Source organism: Canis lupus, chromosome 1, assembly GCF_048164855.1.
Source record: "Canis lupus baileyi chromosome 1, mCanLup2.hap1, whole genome shotgun sequence".
Taxonomy (NCBI): domain Eukaryota; kingdom Metazoa; phylum Chordata; class Mammalia; order Carnivora; family Canidae; genus Canis; species Canis lupus.
The window spans coordinates 114,350,324-114,368,582 of NC_132838.1; the positions used below are offsets into that span (position 1 = coordinate 114,350,324).

The window sequence follows — 18,259 nt, forward strand, 5'->3', positions numbered from 1 at the left end:
AATCCCAGAGTTTTTTTGCTCTTGATGAGAAGGAAGAAGAAATACAGTGATGAAGATTAGGGACAGAAAGTCAAAGACTTGCATCTGAGCTGCGTTATACAGTTGCCTGGGCAATATGCTTCCTCCTCTGCAAAAGGGGGATTAGAGGGCTGAGAGGATTTAGGGAGACAATGCACGTAAAGCACCTGACAGTCTGCCCACAGTAAGCACTTACTATGTGACTCAGTGATTGGTGTTTTTCTCCTTTCTCCAGCAGTCAGCCTACCCCCTACCAGCCCTACCCTGATGTTCTCAATTGCTGTTGTTTAGGCCTTAAAGGGTAGCCAGAGGCATCTGGGACAGAGAGAAGCCTTGTCTAGTCCCTCCCCCACCCCAGAATACTGCCAGGACCCCAGGGCTACAGGACACAGCTTCTCCTCTGGTACTGCCAGGGGACGTGACAGAACAGCCCCAAGGGTTGGGCTCAATGAAGGACCTTGTTCTACTATGGAGAAAGGAGAGAGTGGTTTTGGACGACTGGAGGCTGACCCTGGGGAAATGTGTGTTCATGTGTCTGTGCAGCGGTGCGGTGGGGAGGGCGGGCCTCCCATGACTGGGAAGCATCAGTGAGCACTGGAACTGGTCCAAGGAATTTGCGCAGCCTCAGGCCCCTTGGGGTGAGCCCAGCTGGGGCTGCAGATGACGGGTGGGGATGAAACTTTGTTTCCTGCTCAGATCAGTAAAGTCTGGCCCAGAGTTGAGGCACAGCAGGGGCCCAATGAATACCTGCACAATTGAACCCAGATGGTCTCCTGGAAAGTAGTGGTATCTATATGTGTATAATGTGCCCTCTCGAGGATCCCCTGACCTCAGGTAACCCTGTCTCATGTCCTAGCAGAGTATACACAGTAAGAGCACAGGTTCAAAAGGGAAACTTGCCTGGATTCAAAATCTACCTCTGCTTCTATGACCTAGCTCAACATAACTGTTGACCAGTCCTTTAACTTCTCTGAACCGGGTCTCTTCTGTATAGCAAGGGTAGTAAAAACCCTATGTCACAGGGTTGTTGTAAAGATTCAATGGGACAGTTGTACAAAGCACCTGACATGTGTTAAGTACTTCATGCATTTTAACTATTAGTGCCATTGCTTCTGGTTGAAGATCTAGAGCCCACATTGTTTTGGGGCTGTGGGGAGCAGTTAACATAGAAGGGCACATCTGGGACTCCCCCTTAAGATTCCCAACAGGGGTGGGGATTTTCATGCAGTTATTTACCAAAAACAGACATGTCTCTGGTTCCTTTGAGCTAGAGGCACAATAAGCAATGATGAAATGCTGGAGGTGGGCGGATGGGGGAGGGGGCTGGGGAATGCCATGATGCCAATGGCTGCTTCTCCCCAAGCTGCAAACCTGGATTCTGCAGGCATGGAGAGGACCAGAGAGACTGTCCATGATTACCCTCCTTAGCCAGGTGACCAGAGAGAAGTACGTCATGACCCTGGGTCCTGGAAAATCATAGGAGCCAAATATATCTTGGAGACTGCCATAAGAGCAAATCCATTTTTATGTGCTGGGCTGTTGCAACAATCGTGGCAGCCTCAGGCACTCGTCACAGGGGCTGGGGTTTGGCTGCAAACACGCCCTTCTCTACCTCACCCCAGCTCGCACAAACAAGGGGGAGGGCCAGGGGGCTCACATTTTTGTTTGATGAACTGTGTTAGTAGAGCTTGAAAGGGGAGGGTGGAGACATGAGAGCTGAGCTCTGGTGACTCATTCAGCCTCGGCCCCCTCCTGACCTCAGTTTCCCCACCCAGATTCAGTGAGCCAGAGAGGGAGGAGTTTAAACCTGCTGGATACAGGGACTCTGACTCAGAGGACAGGAGGAGGAAAGAAATGCAGGAAATGTGGCCCAGGAAGCTGAAGGAACAGGGAGGGAAGGGGATTTCAGCTTCCCTGGCTCTACCCTTTTGGTCCAAGTCAGCATAGGGGGAAAGAAGGAGCCAGGATTACTGTTATAGATCCAAACAGGCAGGGAACATAGCACTGGAAAGGGAATAGGGAAGACAGCAAAAGGAAAGCTGAAGTCTCTCTTTCCCTGTTCCAGAGACCCGTAGGGTACTGTTTTTCTCTTCCTGGGTATTGTTTCAGATTCTGCTTCCATGAAACCAATACTGGCTGCCTGAGCTGGGGGACTTCCCTAAATCCTTCCAGTTGCTTAAGAGGAAAGAATAGCCCAGACCAGATCCCCCTTCTACAGCCCCAACTCCCCACTCCCAGTAGGCTGCATACCCTCACCAGCTTCCCAGGCCCACCCAGAATCAGTATCAGTGTTAAGACAAGTGGTTCTCTACTGGATGCACACAAGAGCCAACTAGAGAGCTTAAAAAATATCAGACTTGCTGGGGATAAGACCCAGGCCTCAGATTATTTTTATAAAGTCCTTAAGTGATTCTGACATGAAGCCTGGGTTGGGACCCACTTGCCTAGATCAAGCCCTCTGCACTCCCTGACCTTCCTGAGGAGAAAGAAGGGCAGTGGGCAGCTCTGACCCAAGTGTGGACCCAGGGTCCCCGTGGGAGAACTGAAGGAAATGGCAGGGCTGAGTGGTTGGGACACAGAGTACAAACCCAGAAAATAGCAGAGGATCTGCCTCACTGTTCAGCCACCCTGGTCTGAAGGAATCTAAAAAGCTAGAGTTTTAGATCCTATAAGAGGCAACTCTTCCCTGGGGATTGGTGTACCAACTGAATTCAGGATTTGATCTGTGGAGTAAGTGTACATCTTGGTGGTGGTGGGGGGAACAGATTCTCTGAGATGTCCATCTCCTAAAATATTAAGAACTATTTTTTTAGAAGAATGTACTGGGCTCCAAAACAAGTAATATACTTGGCTATGGCTCTACCTTCTTTGGTGTGTCATTTCAGAACCCAAGAGGCGCTTGGAGAGTATCTAGAACCCTCTCACTCTTCAGATATGGATCCTCAGGCTCAAGTGGGGTGGAGCAGGTCCAACACACGAGAGGTGTTAGTGGCAGAGATGGATCTAGAACTCTGGATGTCCTGATTCTTATTCTTAAGTCCCATGCCAAATGAATCATCCAGCAGGATATCAACTCTCAAACTGCCTAGTCAGCAGAACCTAGGTTTGTGTTCCCAGGCCCATCCCCTCAGGATTCTGACTTGGGTCTGGCTGGTGGTAGGGAAGGGACTGGATTTTAACAGTCACTACCCCCCAGATGAGGTGGATGGTGATGCAAGTTTGGGAAACAAGGGAATGGGAAGGCCATGATGAACAAAGAAAGAGGAAAAAGTCAGAGGGTGCATAGTTCTTCCCACAAGGCAGGCCTCTAGGCCTTGGAAGTAGCTTCCTCCTTCACAAATAAGGCAAGGAGGCTGTTCTACTTGCTGGTGGGACCAAGGCAGGTGACACAGGGCTCCTTGGTCTTGGAGCCCCCCTGTCTATTATGAAAGAGGCATTCAAGGCTCTATAGAATTTACCTCTGTGATCACTTCTCTCTCCAGGCATGCTCTGTTCTACTCCTGGCATGCTACTTGCCGACTCTAATATGCACCATCATCCTCCTTTCGCTTCTCTCATTCTAAGTTTTCCCTACCTCTCCATCTAAGTACCAGCTTGTAATATTCTCACCATCTGACATGGAGCTATGGCTGAAAACCTTACTTCATATTTTCATTCACCAGTGAATTTATTCCTTATCAATTCTCAACCCTAGCGAGGCATTACTCCCCAAATCCCAAAGCAAACTACCTGGGTTGGGCCTCAGTTCTTGGTATAAAGTGTACCATGTCTTTCAAGGCAATGTGATAAAAGAGAATATTTATTTATTTTTAAAGAGAGTTTGTTTGTTTGAGGAAGGGGGCGCACATACACCCTTGTGCGCAGGTGAGCAGGGGGAGGAGCAGACTCTGTGCTGAGCATAGAGCCCAACATGGGGCTCAATCTCACCACCCTGACATCATAACCGGGGTTGAAATCCAGTCAGAGGCTTAACTGACTGAGCCACCTAAGTGTCTCTAAGGAGTATTTTAAACGCATATCACTTCGAACTAGCAGTTCCACAGAATTCTAGGAATTTCTCCTAGAGATGCTTAAAGAGTACTGATTACAGCACTGTTTGTAAGAGCAAGACCAAACATACCATATGGTAGAGCTTACTGATCAAGAGTAAGAGCTCTAAAGTCAAATTCCAGTTCCACCTCTGACCAGTTGTATGACCCAGGCAAGTCACTAAACCTCTCCAGAACTCAGTCTCATCAATGAAATGAAAGAACAGTAAGACCTACCTTACAGAGCTGTTGTGAGGGTCAAATGAGTAATAAAGATAAAACTTTGCTGGATACCCAGGTAGGGCTCCATAAATATTACCTATTCTAGCTTTAATGCAGCCACTAACAATGAAATATACATACACATATACATCCTGAATATGAAATCTTCAACTTACATTAAGTGAAATTGATTAGTATGCACAGTGTTCTGCTCTATGTATTAAAATGACCAAAACAATGAAGCAGCTGAAGGGAGAATATGTGTGTACTTAAACACATACAGATTATCTCACAAAACATACACAAGCTGGCAATATGGAAGTATGGAAGGGAGGAGACCTTGCTTTTTACCTTTCATACAGTTGGATTTTACAAGTCTTGAAAATAAACACTAAAATTAAACATGCTCTAATAAAAAAAACAGAATAAACACTACTGGTGGTTCTGATATACAGACGAAATTGGCACCCAGTACACATGCAACTGCTAGCTCAGGATGGGGTGGTTAAGGATGTATGCCAAAGCTGTGTAAGACAATGGCCTGCTCCAAAGGAGTTCTACTTTGGGGGCAGAGCCATATCACAACCAAGAGCTCTTGCTCTTGATGCTAGAGAGCAGAGAGGTGTCTTCCCTGGCGGGGAGTGAGGGGGAATGTGAAGTTGCTGAGCTCTGAGCCTTCCACAGCCTTGCTAGGTTCTTGCTTTCACCGTCCTCTAGTGAGGGACTTAAACTAATGTGACTCCTGGCCCAAGGAGCCATATCATCCTATAACTATGATGCTTCAGTGACTTATACATAAAAATTCAGAGAAATATAGGTGACTGTTACGAAAGGCAGATGGACCTGGGGAGATAAGGGAAGCCAGGCAACTCTGTGGCTCCCCAGTCCCAATCTTAGCAGCCCACGTGGATTTCCTCACCTATAAAATGGGGATAACAACATTTCATGGGGTTGTTGTGAGGACTAAATCAGTTACTGACAACAAAAATTTACATTTTTGAGCGTTTACTATATGACAGGTACTCTTCTCAGAGCTCACAACTACCCTAGAAGGTAAGCATAGTTAATGTATTGATTTTAAAGATGAAGAAACCAAGGCTCAGAAAGATTATTTCATTATATCACAAAAGACAGAACTGGGATTTAAACAGTCTAACTCTAGAGCCACCAAAGACTACTTTCAAAGTTAAAATACAAGTAAAGCCAGTACTTGGCTTGTTTTAAGGGCTCAATATGAACTATTATCATGGGGAAGAAGGTGGGAAGGATTTGGATGCCCTGACACAGAGCCCCTGGGTCCCCTTCTGGTAGCTTTCAGGTACACGTGACTTGCCTTCTTTGGCCTCCAGTTCTCTCACCCATCGCTGAGGTCAAGAACTCTTCAACCAGCCCTGTGGAGGCCTAGACACCAGAATGGCTTCAGCAGTGTCCCCTGAGAGGGTTCTCTGGCCTGACTCTTGTCTATGACTGGGTCTCTTGGGACAGATGGTTCTAGAGAAGCCTAGCTCAGCCATCCCAACACCAACCTCAGTACCTCTCTACTGAGTGCTTACGGAACAGATATGGATTATATCTAAATTCAAAACTCTCTTGAAGCTATTTATGCCTTAAGTCCAACTTACCTTTGGGAGTAAAGTTTTAGAAGAATTCTAAAATACATAAATACATGTACATACATACATTTTGGAAGAATTCTAAAATTTCCTCCTAGCTCTGGTGTCTTACAGCTTGAGAAATGAATCATTTGCTCAGCTTCCAACCCCCTTCCATAGGTAATGACTTTAGTCTCCTCCTCTGTCACATAGATAGGCTACCCTATAGAATTTTTCCTCTGCTATGGGTTGTTTCCAGTTCATACTGACCTCCCCAATAACCCACCATTCCACATTTCTCAGCACCATTGTGGGGGTGGGCCTCCTCAGCCCTCTGACATCTGCTCATTCCAGGTCTCCCTTTCACTGTGCTTGTCTCTAGGGGTGGAGACTCACCAGCACTGTTGGCCTCCGACTCCAGCAGGTGGATGTCATTGCAGTCCGCCAGTGAGTGCTCCAGGCAGAGCTGCAGGAAGCGGGCCTGGGTGCGAGTAACCCGCTTCAGAAGTGACAGCAGGGCCACCGTCTGCTCACACTCATTCCAGCCCTTGAACCAGCCAGCGAGGATGCCCACCTGGTCTCGGAACATCATGGTGCCGGGCCTAGGGCCAGGGTGGGGGGGACGGCGGTGGCGAGGGCCAGCGCCGTCACATGGTCTCGGCTCGGGGCTCCTGTTACCTCTCCCCTGAGGGCCAGGGCTTGAGGATGTTCCCTGGCGTGTTGGCAACGGGCAGTGGGGGGAGGAGGAAACCTGCTCACATCGGGGGAGGTCTTGGTCCAGCCACACCTCTCCAGGCTCCTAGAAAAGGAAGCAAGGGGGTCAGACAGAATGAAAAGGCTGGAGCTGGCCTGGTTAGTGTGGGTTGAGGTGATAAGGAGGCTTCTCTCAGAGTATCTGCTCTGCTGAGCCCCTGGGGAAAAAGATGAAGCCACTACCAGATACTAAACTCATTTTCCTTCTAGTCTCCAGATCCAGAGAAAAGGCTTGATTAGGACTCAGAGAGACTAAGAAGATGCTGCTCAGAGGGCCTGGCTATTATAGGGCTAAAGGAAGCAGACGAAGTTGGTAGGATTTTCCAGAAATGGGAAACAGAAGAGACTGTACATTATAGAAAAAGATCTGAGTTAATGGAGACCTGGTCCCAGGTGACATGTGACCTCCAGCACATGCCTTGACCGTACTGATCTCTGGCCACCCGTTCTGAGAGTGGAAAAGAGTGACTGCTCACCTGCTAAGAGGACACCATAGAGTTTATATTATTTCAATCTAAGACTCACAAAGCTAAGATGTAAGTGGATGATGGGGTGGTAACTCCAGTGGAGATCAAGAGTATGCAAATAGCTAACTGATCAGTAACTTCCTCAGTGCCCAAAGGTAAGGACATGCACAAAAGCTTTTTCAAAGATTTTCAACAGGCTGGGGGAATCTCACCTCCTTTCACTCTGGAAAAGGTGCAGCTGTGCTCTCTAAGATCTCACTCTTCTCTGCTCTGAGGTGAGTCTCCCCAGACCTCTTCTTCATTCCCCTGAAGGCTACTCCTGGCCCAAGCCCCCTGGGTTAGGAGGTCCCCTTGGCTTCCAAAGATGCCAGACTGTCAGCCAGGCTCCTAACAGCACAGAGGATGCCAACCTGAGAAGGGTCACATCCAAAGTAAAAAAACTCCCAAGTAGTGTCCAAATTCCTCTCTTAAGACAGGAACTATACAGGAGTTGTGTTAACTGGGCAGACAACAGACCTATTCTTTAGTTGACTGATTTCTGGACACTACTCTGAAGCCTTTTTCTAAGCGTCTTGAGCTCCAGGTCTCCACTCACATTTCCCTGTCTCTCTTGCAACCAGTGCCTTGGCTCTATCCCCAAACCACATTTGGCTCCATCTCCCTCTGGCTGTCAAAGGACTGAGAACTCCACACAAAGACCCACTGAACCTGCTGGGTTCAGGTCTTAGGGAACTACTACCATCTCCCTGAACTTCCATGCTCTTGCTGAAGAGGGCTGTTTGGTGTATCTGATGATGCATGTGACTTACCTGGCAGATCTCTGTGGGATACTTAAACAGGGCAAACTTTTTTTTAAAGTTTATTTTCATTAATCCTTACACCCAACACAGGGCTTGAACTCATGACCCTGAGATCAAGATTTGTACACTCTTCCAGATAGTTGAGCCAGCCAGATGCCCCCAAAAATATTTTTATTTTTTTTTTGAAGATTTTATTTATTTATTCATGAAAGACACACACAGAGAGGCAGAAACATAAGCAGAGAGAGAAGCAAGCTTCCTGCAAGGGAGCCTGATGTGGGACTCGATTCTAGGACTCCAGGATCATGACCTGAGCCAAAGGCAGATGCTCAACCACTGAGCCACCCAGGCGCCTCCCCTCAAAAAAAAAAAAAAAAAAAAAAAAATTTTTTTTTTTCCAAAAATTTTTTAAAAGGAAATCAAATGTTGCCTCCTGGCTTAAATCCTCCAATGACTTCCCATTGCACTTAAATAAAACCTAAACTAAACCTGAATGTATCTTGACCTACAGGGCCTTGCAAGACTCCTGTGCCCCCTCCAACCTCATCTTGTTCCAAGTTTTCTTTTTCACTGGGGGAATTCTCTTCCCCCAGATCTACTTATGGTTGGCCCCTACTTGTCACTCAGGTCTCAGCTAAATGTTATTTCCTCTGAGAGAGCTTCCCTGATCATCCAATCTAAGGAATGTCACACTAATGATATTTGTTCTATATAATTCGACACCCTCAGGTCTCATCTTATTTATGTTTGTTGTTTCTCCTTCCATCAAAAAGCAAGCTATATGGTCACCCAGTGCCAGAACAGTGACTGGCACATAGATGATGCTCAACATGTATCTGTTGAAACAATGAATAAAGGTGAAGAGCATGGAAGCCACACTTGGGATTTCTACAGCCTCAAGGTGAGAAGAAGATAGGAGGAATGGCCCACAGGATGATAAACAGATTTAGAAACCTTGTCCTAAGAGAAAAATTTGAAGGCACTGAGGAAATTTCCCCAGGGGAAGAGAAAACTCAGAAGGAATGACATAACTGACTTTGAATATGAAAGGGTAGCACACAGAAGAGGAATTAGATTTGTTTTTTTTTTTTTTTTTACTCCAGAGGAGAACAAGGGAATAAGTGAGAGGTGACATGGGAGATATTGAGAGTCAAGAAAATTCAGTTCTAGTCTTGCTCCACACACTGATTCACTTTAATCTTTGAGCTACTCTGCTTCCCTTCTCTGTAATATGTAAGATAAGGAGTTAGACAGGATCAGACACAACAAATGGGTTTTACCTCACAGGCTAACTCCAAACGATTGGTAGTGGCTGCTTGCGGCATTGTGGTGAGAAGGATCCTCAAGAAATGAAGGAATAGGAATACTCATCAAAGGGCAATGATTGGGAACCCTGGGTGGCGCAGTGGTTTAGCGCCTGCCTTTGGCCCAGGGCGCAATCCTGGAGACCCGGGATCAAATCCCACGTCGGGCTCCCGGTGCATGGAGCCTGCTTCTCCCTCTCCCTATGTCTCTGCCTCTCTCTCTCTCTCTCTCTCTCTCTCTGTATGACTATCATAAATAAATAAAAATTTTAAAAAATTTTTAAAAAAGGGCAATGATTAATAAATTGGGGGCACGTTTCACACAATGGGATATTGTATAGCTATTAAAAACATGCTTGATCCTGATAGCAGAATATATAAAACATAACAGAACTATACATAGTGTTTGATATTTTGTAGCATTTTGCTAGTTGTAAGTAAACACATATTATTTTTATAATTTTTAAAGAATTTTATTAAAAAAAGTTTTAAGGTTGCATTCTACTTTCTGGCTCAGTGAGAAAGAACACTGTGATTGATTATCAATGTTTGTCCTGGATGCAGGATGGATGAGTGGTAGTTCACATGCCTGAAAAAATCAGTTTCCCTTCCCAGCTCCAGCATTTTGTGGCTTTCAGCCCCAAGGAGACAGCAGCTGCCTCAACATAAGGAAGAATTTTAAAATAATATAGCTGTCCAAGAATGGAACTGGCTGCCATGTGAGGAGGTAATAAGCTCCCTGGCTGCTGGAAGTGGTCAAGTGGAGGCTAGATGAACATCCCTTGGGAGTGGGAGGGATTCCTTCACTGGGTGGCAACTCATAAGATAGAAGGACATGTTACTATTTCAGAGAGAACATTTGTGACGAGAGGTTTGATATGCCAACAGCATTTACGGCAAAAAGATGACCAAATCCACAAACAGACCAAAGTTGTGCACTCATTCCCATAAACTTTTACTGGGTTGTTACTCTTCCTAAGCAACAACTCTGTGCCCCCCAAATAAGCTGCTGACTAGCTTCTTTGCCAAACCAAACGCTATAGGCAAAGCTGTGGGACAGAGCAGGGTCCCCAACATGACACTTGATAAAAGTCAGGTTTTTAATAAAGCAGGCTGATGAGAACTATGGGGAGTTGAAAAGCACATACATTGTCTGAAGAGGGAAGTTACTTATTTTAGCTGTAATCAGCTGCTGCCATGTGGGAATGTGGGTCCAGTATTGTTAGGGTTTAGATTTTTTTTTTTTTTAAAGAAGAACCAGAATTTGGATTTTTAAATAAAATCCCCCTATTTTTATTTTTTATTTTTCCCCTATTTTTATTTTTATTAAAGATTTTATTTATTCATTCATGAGAGAGAGAGAGGAGAGAGAAAAAGAGAGAGAGAGAGAGAGAGAGAGAGAAGCAGGCAGAGACACAGGAAGAGGGAGAATCAGGCTCCATGCAGGGAGCCTGATGCGGGACTCAATCCCAGGACTCCAGGATCACACCCTGGGCCAAAGACAGGCGCTAAACCGCTGAGCACCCAGGGATCCCCTAAAATTCCCCTATTTTTAAACATTGGAAACAAATTTATGTGAAAACAGCAACAACGAACCACTATAAGGAATAAACAAAGCCTGTGGTCTACCATCCTTGGACCAGATGGACACAAACTGGGAAAAGACAAGAAGCCTGCTAACTATCCTTTCCTCAGGCCTCTGGCTTAGATCTTCAAGCCCCTCAAAACATGACTGGCAGAGAGGATTTAATGCCCAACAGTAGCTCTGACAATCCTCAGTAAATACTGGGGGCTTTAGAGAAAGTCACTTTTAGGACAGGAGAAGGATGCTGGGTGTTTGGTCTGGATGATGACGGGAGAGGAGGGCTGTAAATGGCCTTCTTCCATCGAAGAGCCCAAGGTCCTCAGCTACCTCCTGTTCTGGGTGCTTGGCAGCAATGAGAAGGGAAGACCTGGGTTCGTGATGGGCCAAAAGAGGCATCAGCACTGTCTATTCCAAGGGACTTTAGTGGATTCTGGTGGATCTGCTTGCCAAACATCCACTCCTATCTTCTGGTACCATTGGAAAATTAACTGTCTTCCTTGGCTCCAGGAGTAGACACAGAAAATCTACTGGCTAAGGAAAGTCTTCACTGGATTCCTGCTGGAACTACTGGGGAAAGTAAGTTTTTCATTAGGATTGCTCGGATTATGCAACATCTGATGTTATTGGCTGCCACTTCTGCCACCTCACAGTGAGAGCCTGTCTCAGAATGAAGCTAACACAGATAAAAGCAGAGTCAAGAGATGAAAGGACAAAGAGGGAGATCTATTCACATCTGAAGACCTGGATCAAATCCAGCTAGCTTGAAGTCTCCTTACCCAACTTCTCAGTTATATGGACCAATAAATTCCTTTTTGGCTGAGGCTAATCTGAGTTGTGTTTCTATCACTTGAATTGGAAAAGCCGTGATTGCTCCCATACAAAAACAGAATTCACCACTGCTCTGGTCTCCCTGCCTTTGAGGAAAGACAGTAGAGGGGAACCCCAATGGCAAAAACTTCTCAAACAGTCCAACATTACTGCTGCCATATTTGGTCTCTAAGGGATCAAGTAACCTTCTTTGGAACCAACCCTGGAGGGCAGGAAATGAAGCCAAAACTGGCTAAGAGGTTCGAGGAAAAACTGCTCACTAGGCTCCCTTCCTTAGCTTCAAACAGCAAGAAGCGGCCCACAGATATGAGATGTCTTGGTAAGTCAGTTCTTCTCATTCAGAAACCAAGCTGTGGAGTCAGGTGTGGCTGAAACCTGGGCTCTCCCGGTGATACTTACTTGCTGTGTTGACCTTCCGGAAGTAACTCAGTTTCCTCCTCAGTGAAGCTTGTTGTAAAAATAAAATGAAACAATGTATATAAAAATACCTACCATGATGCTTAGCATGCCTTCCTAAATCACCTATCTTGTCATGTTCTAGACCCCATGTGAATATTATCATCATTTTACAGATGGAGAAACCGAGACACAGAAAAGGTCAAGTCACTTGTCTTGACTTGTCTAAGACTACACAGAGCTGAGATTTTCAAGGCCAGACAATTTGGCTTTAGAACTCTTGCTTGTTCCTAAGAATGTTACAGCTTCCTCTAAGTTCCCTTCCACTGCCTAGAAAAGTTGGGCAAAAGGTACACCCTTTAATGTCAGTAACTCTGGATAAATAAGGGGGTCCTATCAGCCTTCCTACCCATTCCCAACCTTTCTACAGCACCCACCTAAGCCTTTGAGGAACTCCTACTTCATGAACAACAGAACAGGCTAGTTACCTAAGGTTAATTCACTATCCTGACCTAAGAACAGGAGAATGTCAGATGCCAAGGGAGCTCAACTTCTCTTTTGTAAAGACCGACTATTATTTTCAGAAACTCCTGAAATATGTACACAAAATATGCATACTATTGCCTCAGCCAAGAATGAGGCTTTTGTATGAATAGTCCTGGGGAACGGAGAGAGAGGAGGGAAGCCAGGCAGGGCCTCCTGGAGGATAAGCCCAGCCTGGGAAGCTGTGGGAAACCCTGGACTAGAAAGGAAGCTGGTATCCCTTGCCCCATATATTACTCTCTTTCACTCATTCCACACTTAAATGTGTTGACTCTTCCTCATTAAAACCCCATCTTTAACTCTTTCCTTTCTCTATATTTGCATGCTTTCACTTGATAATGGAATCAGCTCCCACAGATTCAACTATCACCTTTCTGTGGACAACTCAGATTTTTTTTAAAGATTTTATTTATTTTTTTCATGAGAGACACAGAGAGGGGGAGGAGGGGCAGAGATACAGGTAGAGGGAGAAGCAGGCTCCAAGCAGGGAGCCCTACATGGGACTGGATCCTGGATCTCCAGGATCAGGCCCTGGGCTGAAGGTGGCGCTAAACTGCTGAGCCACCCAGGCTGCCCTAACTCAGAATTTTTTTTTTTTTTTTAAGATTTTATTTATTTATTCATAGAGACACACACACAGACAGAGAGAGAGAGAGAGAGAGAGAGAGAGAGGCAGAGACACAGGCAGAGGGAGAAGCAGGCTCCATGCAGGGAACCCGATGTGGGACTCGATCCCGGGTCTCCAGGATCACACCTCGGGCTGCAGGCAGGGCTAAACCGCTGCACCACGGGGGCTGCCCCTAACTCAGAATTTCTTAAATCTTGGTCCCCTTCCTCTTCCATAAGATCTGTTCATCTGGTCTTGATAATTCTTTTTTTCTTAATGTTGGCTAAACATGCCCTCCTTTTTGTCTTCCAAAACTCAAGTGGCTCTGGGACCAGACTGTCTGGGTTGGAAACAGAATCCTACTACTTACTACCTGTGTAACTTTGGGCAAGAGATTTCACCTTGCTGTGTGTTTTCTCATCCATAAAATAGGTTTAATAATAGTACCTAATCTCATAGAGTTGTTAGCTATTATCATCCTGGCTTTCTCTCTCTTTCTCTAATCCCATCATTAATTAAGTCCTGTTTTCTCTATTACCCAAAATACTTCTATTTCTCTCATTTTTTACTGCCACCACCATATTCAAGCTACCATCCTTTTCCACCTGGACCAATGTAATGCCCCCTTATCTACCTCCTGCTTCCGTTCTCACCCCTGTTTTCCTTGCAGAAACCAGTGAACATTCTTTAAAAAAAAAAAAAAAAAAAATCAGATGATGTCACTGTCTTGCTTTAAAAACCCTCTAATAGCTTCCCAAGTTTCTCAAATGAAACCGTAAACTCCTTACCATGGCTCACAAGGCCCTACATGATCTAGCCTCTGTCAACCTCTCTAATCCCTTGCCCCCTCTCCCTCACACTGGTTTCCTTGTTGTTACTTGAACACATCTCAGGGCTTTTGTCCTTGTTGACCTTTCTATCTGAAATATTCTTCCCCAGATCATCATATGGTTGGTTCCCTCTCATCAATCAGATCTGGGTTCATATGTACCCCAATCATCCTAATCTCCCCAGTAGGAGTTTTTGGCTTGATACCATCGAAAGGTATTTCTTCAAAGGCTGCAGCTCTTCCAGAAATGCCTAGATTGTAAGATCCATGAGGGAAGGAAAGACTGTGGCTGTGTTATTCACTGCTACATTTTCAGTTCCTATCATAGCACCTGACACACAGCAAGCACACCCTCAATGTTTCTACGAAAAATCCACCCCCCTACCCCCCCCCCCCTTGCAGCAAGTCCTTTCTCCACCTAAAACAATGCTTAGATTGGAATGTCTCACTTCAAGATCATCCCACAACTGGTGCCTTCTCATCTTTCAGGTTATCAGGCTCAATTGTCACTTCCTCAGGGGCCAATTCTGATCACTCTGAGTAACAGTGGCCACAGCTACCCTCTCTTTCACACTACTTTTCTTCCTAGCACATATTACTGATTTTTTTTTCTTTTGTTTATGTAGCCTCTCCACTGCCCCATCAGAACATTGAGTGCCAGGAGTTCCAAGATCTTGACTGTTTCATTCACTGCTGTTATGTCCACTACCTAGAAAAGTACCTCCATAAATTGTTTAAGTGCTGGAGTTGAGACTTACATACTGTATACACTGTTGTTCTGTAGCTTGCTCTCAATCAGACTCTATTCAACAAATTTACACTAAATCCAACAAAACAAAACTCTACTCAAAGTAATTTACCTAACCCTCTCACAAAGTTCAGAGACATGAAAACCCAAAGCTGAGGTTCAGGGTTGAACACTACTCCTGGATTCCACTACCTTTCCCTGAGGAAAGTCACCAGACTAGGGAGCCACACAATCACAAAGTGGAGAATGACTGGGGCTGGAGAACCAGGGAGGAGGGGGACAACCATCAATACTCAGAAAGATCATTGGATGGAATCACAGCAACCTCAGGAAGCAACAGAGAATTCTAGGGTACAGAGCCCCAAATATGTCCCTAGAGATCTTCTATTATTTCACACTTATTCACGGAAGAAATTGTTTTCAAACTGGGGCTCTCAGGAAAGGGTTCTCTTTCCATTAAGGCTGTTAAGGAGGTAGGATGTAAGCCTGGGTTGCTAAAAGCCATCTTAGTCATCACAAAGTAAAACCTGTTGAGGATGAAGCTAACTCCTTGGAGAAATGGGCAGAGAAAATTGTCTGAACTTCTGGATGAAGCTATGTCTGAAGCCATCCCAGCTCTGGACTTTTTAATAACACAAGCCAATTAATTCTCTTTTTTGAAAGAGAATTTCAACCAGTTTCAACTAATGTTCTGTCATTTATGTCTTTGGAATCCTGGCTGAGGTGAACTATATCTATCTATCTATCTATCTATCTATTTATTTATTTACAATTTATTTTTGGTAACACCAAACACTTATTGTTCTAGATACCTTATATGTTTTAACTAATTCAATCTTTATAATAATTCTATAACATAAAATATCATTATTAGTTTCATTTTCAGTTGTGGAAACTAAGAACTAGAGAAATTAAGTAATTGTGCTACGTCACAAAACTGGTAAGTGATAATGTGCAAATCATGTCTGGTCCCAGAGTCTGCATAATGCCTCACTGTACCCAACCCTATCTGAACTGAAAAGCCAACTCTATGACTCATGGCACTATCATCTTGGGATGGACAGGGTCCAGAGACCGTCTATTTGTGCCACCTGTCCTCAATTTCATCATTTGTAAAATGAGATTAATTGCAGCTTACCTACCTCATAGAGTTCCTATGAGGAACATGAGATGAGAATACACGTGAAACATTTAAACAGTGACTGGCAAATAATAATTACTCAATAAACAGTAGTTATTGTCACTCTATGGGATACAAAAGTGCAGCTGGCAAATATAATACAGATGGAAGAGATCTGTTTTCTTTCATCTTTGTCCTTTAAGTGAAGAGAAGAGATGTCAAGGGGGGGAAATAAGGAAGCTTTCTTGCCTTGACCCATTACAAAGCTGTTAACTCTGCCTGGAAGGCTACTCACCATTGTCTCAACTCCTATGGAACACCACCGAGCTCAAATACCACCTTTTCCATGAAGTCTTTCCAGATAAAGGGCTCCTTCTTTCACCGCCAAATTTCCACAGCATTTAAAATCTATACCTCATGTTCTGCCCCATGTACCTGCTCAAGCCCTTTAATGTACTGAGCTCACTGAAGGTAGGCCCCAATGTTTATCCTCCTATGATCTGTTTCCTCTTCTCGACCCTAGAGAGAAATAGAATCCCTCAGAGAAAGCTGAGAACCCTGTGGAGGCCCTAGACTTATAAAGGCTGAGAAGCCAACCAGGATGGGGTGAGGCAGATCACCAAGAATAGGACCTAAGGCAGCTTAGAATCAAGAATGAGCACAAAGAAAAGGGCAGTAGAAGGGGCAAGACACCACTTCTACAAGGAGAGGCAATGAGGGCTTGGTAGAAAGAGAAGACAGGAGGGAGTGGGGAAGGTATACAGAACCTGAATGGGGAGTGAGATCTGAAAAACTTAAAGAGATTCCAGCCAAATGCAGAAGGAAGAGCTGCCTATTCTCTTAGCCAACTGAGAATGGGTGCCCAAGTTGCCCATTACAAAACTTACAGAAGACAGATCCCACTTTGTGGGATTCAGAGACAAATAAAACACATCCCGGTACTTTCCAAACTTGCAGTCCAGTGAAGGTGAGTGGACAAGTACATGAAAACTACAAGGGAGAAGGTGAGTGGTGCTCTATGAAATAAAAGGGAGGATTCTGGACGGTAATATACGGAAAATGAAAAGACCTAAAGACACCTTAAAAAGAGGGTGCCTATGGTGAGGAATAGATGAAGATTAGAGATGGACATATGTATTCAAGGAGATGGCAATTTATTTTATTTTATTTTACTTTATTTTTAAAAGATTTTATTTATTTATTCAAGAGAGACACACAGAGAGAAGCAGAGACACAGGCAGAAGGAGAAGCAGGCTCCCTGCAGGGAGCCCGATGTGGGACTCGATCCCTGATCCGGGGATCACGACCTGTGCCCAAGGCAGACACTCAACCTTGGAGCCACCCAGGCGTCCCGGAGATGGCAATTTAAAGAGGCACCAAAGGCTGGCGTATGGTGTGGAGGGGAAGCCAGAAGGTGAGAGAGCTGAGGAAGATCTGAAAGGAAACTATTCAAAGGTAGAATATGAAGTCACTGCTCAGAGGGTGGGGTTACCTTTGAGAGAAGCCAGAATTTTTACAAGGAGGGGAAGGAGGGATCCCTGGGTGGCGCAGCGGTTTAGCGCCTGCCTTTGGCCCAGGGCGCGATCCTGGAGACCGGGGATCGAGTCCCACGTCGGGCTCCCGGTGCATGGAGCCTGCTTCTCCCTCTGCCTATGTCTCTGCCTCTCTCTCTCTCTCTCTGTGTGTGACTATCATAAATAAATAAAAATTTAAAAAAAAAAAAAAAAACAGGAGGGGAAGGAGACTTTCTGGAGGGTGGATATTTCACAAAGGGGACTCTTAGGAAAATGGGGGTGGGCAGGAATTCAAAGGCATACTTTGAAGCATCTCTCAGGGGGCTTTCTATGGCAAAAGGGAAATCCCCTCAGGGAGCAATGGTTCTCAAACTTGAACGATTCATCAGAATCACAAGGAGGGTCCCTAAAAACAGACTGCTGGGTCCTACTCTCAGGTCTTCTGATTCAGTAGGTCTGGGCTGGATCCAAGAACTTGCATTTCTAACAAGTTTCCAGGTGATGTTGATGCTGCTGGTCCAAGGACCATGCTTTGAGAACCACCGCCATAGGGGAAGGGATTATTTAGTGAGGAGGCTCTCAAATGGGAAAAGGGCTGCTAAAAGGAAAACGGAGGAAGTCCTTAAGAAATCTCTAAGGAGGGCATTAAGGGTCTCTCAATCTCCAAAGGAGGAAGAGTCTGAGGATGAAACCTATGAAAAATGGCCTGAGAGATCCCTGAGAGGTGAGATTTCAAGAGATGAGGCTATCTGTTGAGGATCTTTTTATTAAAAGGCAACAGTGGAGGCTTTTGGGTAGGAAAGGGAAGCGTGGAAGATCCTGGGGGCCTCTGAAGGGACAATGGGGGTAAGGAGGCTCAGAACTGAGAAGATCTCTAAGTTGATTTCAAAGGAAAGAAAATGGAG

General features: G+C 45.1%; 1 protein-coding gene across 3 annotated transcripts in view; it reads right to left on the reverse strand.

The window, feature by feature from the left end:
• The window catches only part of SAMD4B (sterile alpha motif domain containing 4B), a 43,015-nt gene that overhangs the window by 22,651 nt on the left and 2,105 nt on the right, over positions 1-18,259 (reverse strand). For all 3 annotated transcript variants that reach the window (XM_072778236.1, XM_072778214.1, XM_072778226.1), the window contains one exon: positions 6,257-6,659. In XM_072778236.1, coding sequence (XP_072634337.1) covers positions 6,257-6,452 — 196 coding nt within the window. In that variant the 5' untranslated portion in view covers positions 6,453-6,659. Of the gene's footprint in view, positions 1-6,256; positions 6,660-18,259 lie in introns of those variants that run through there.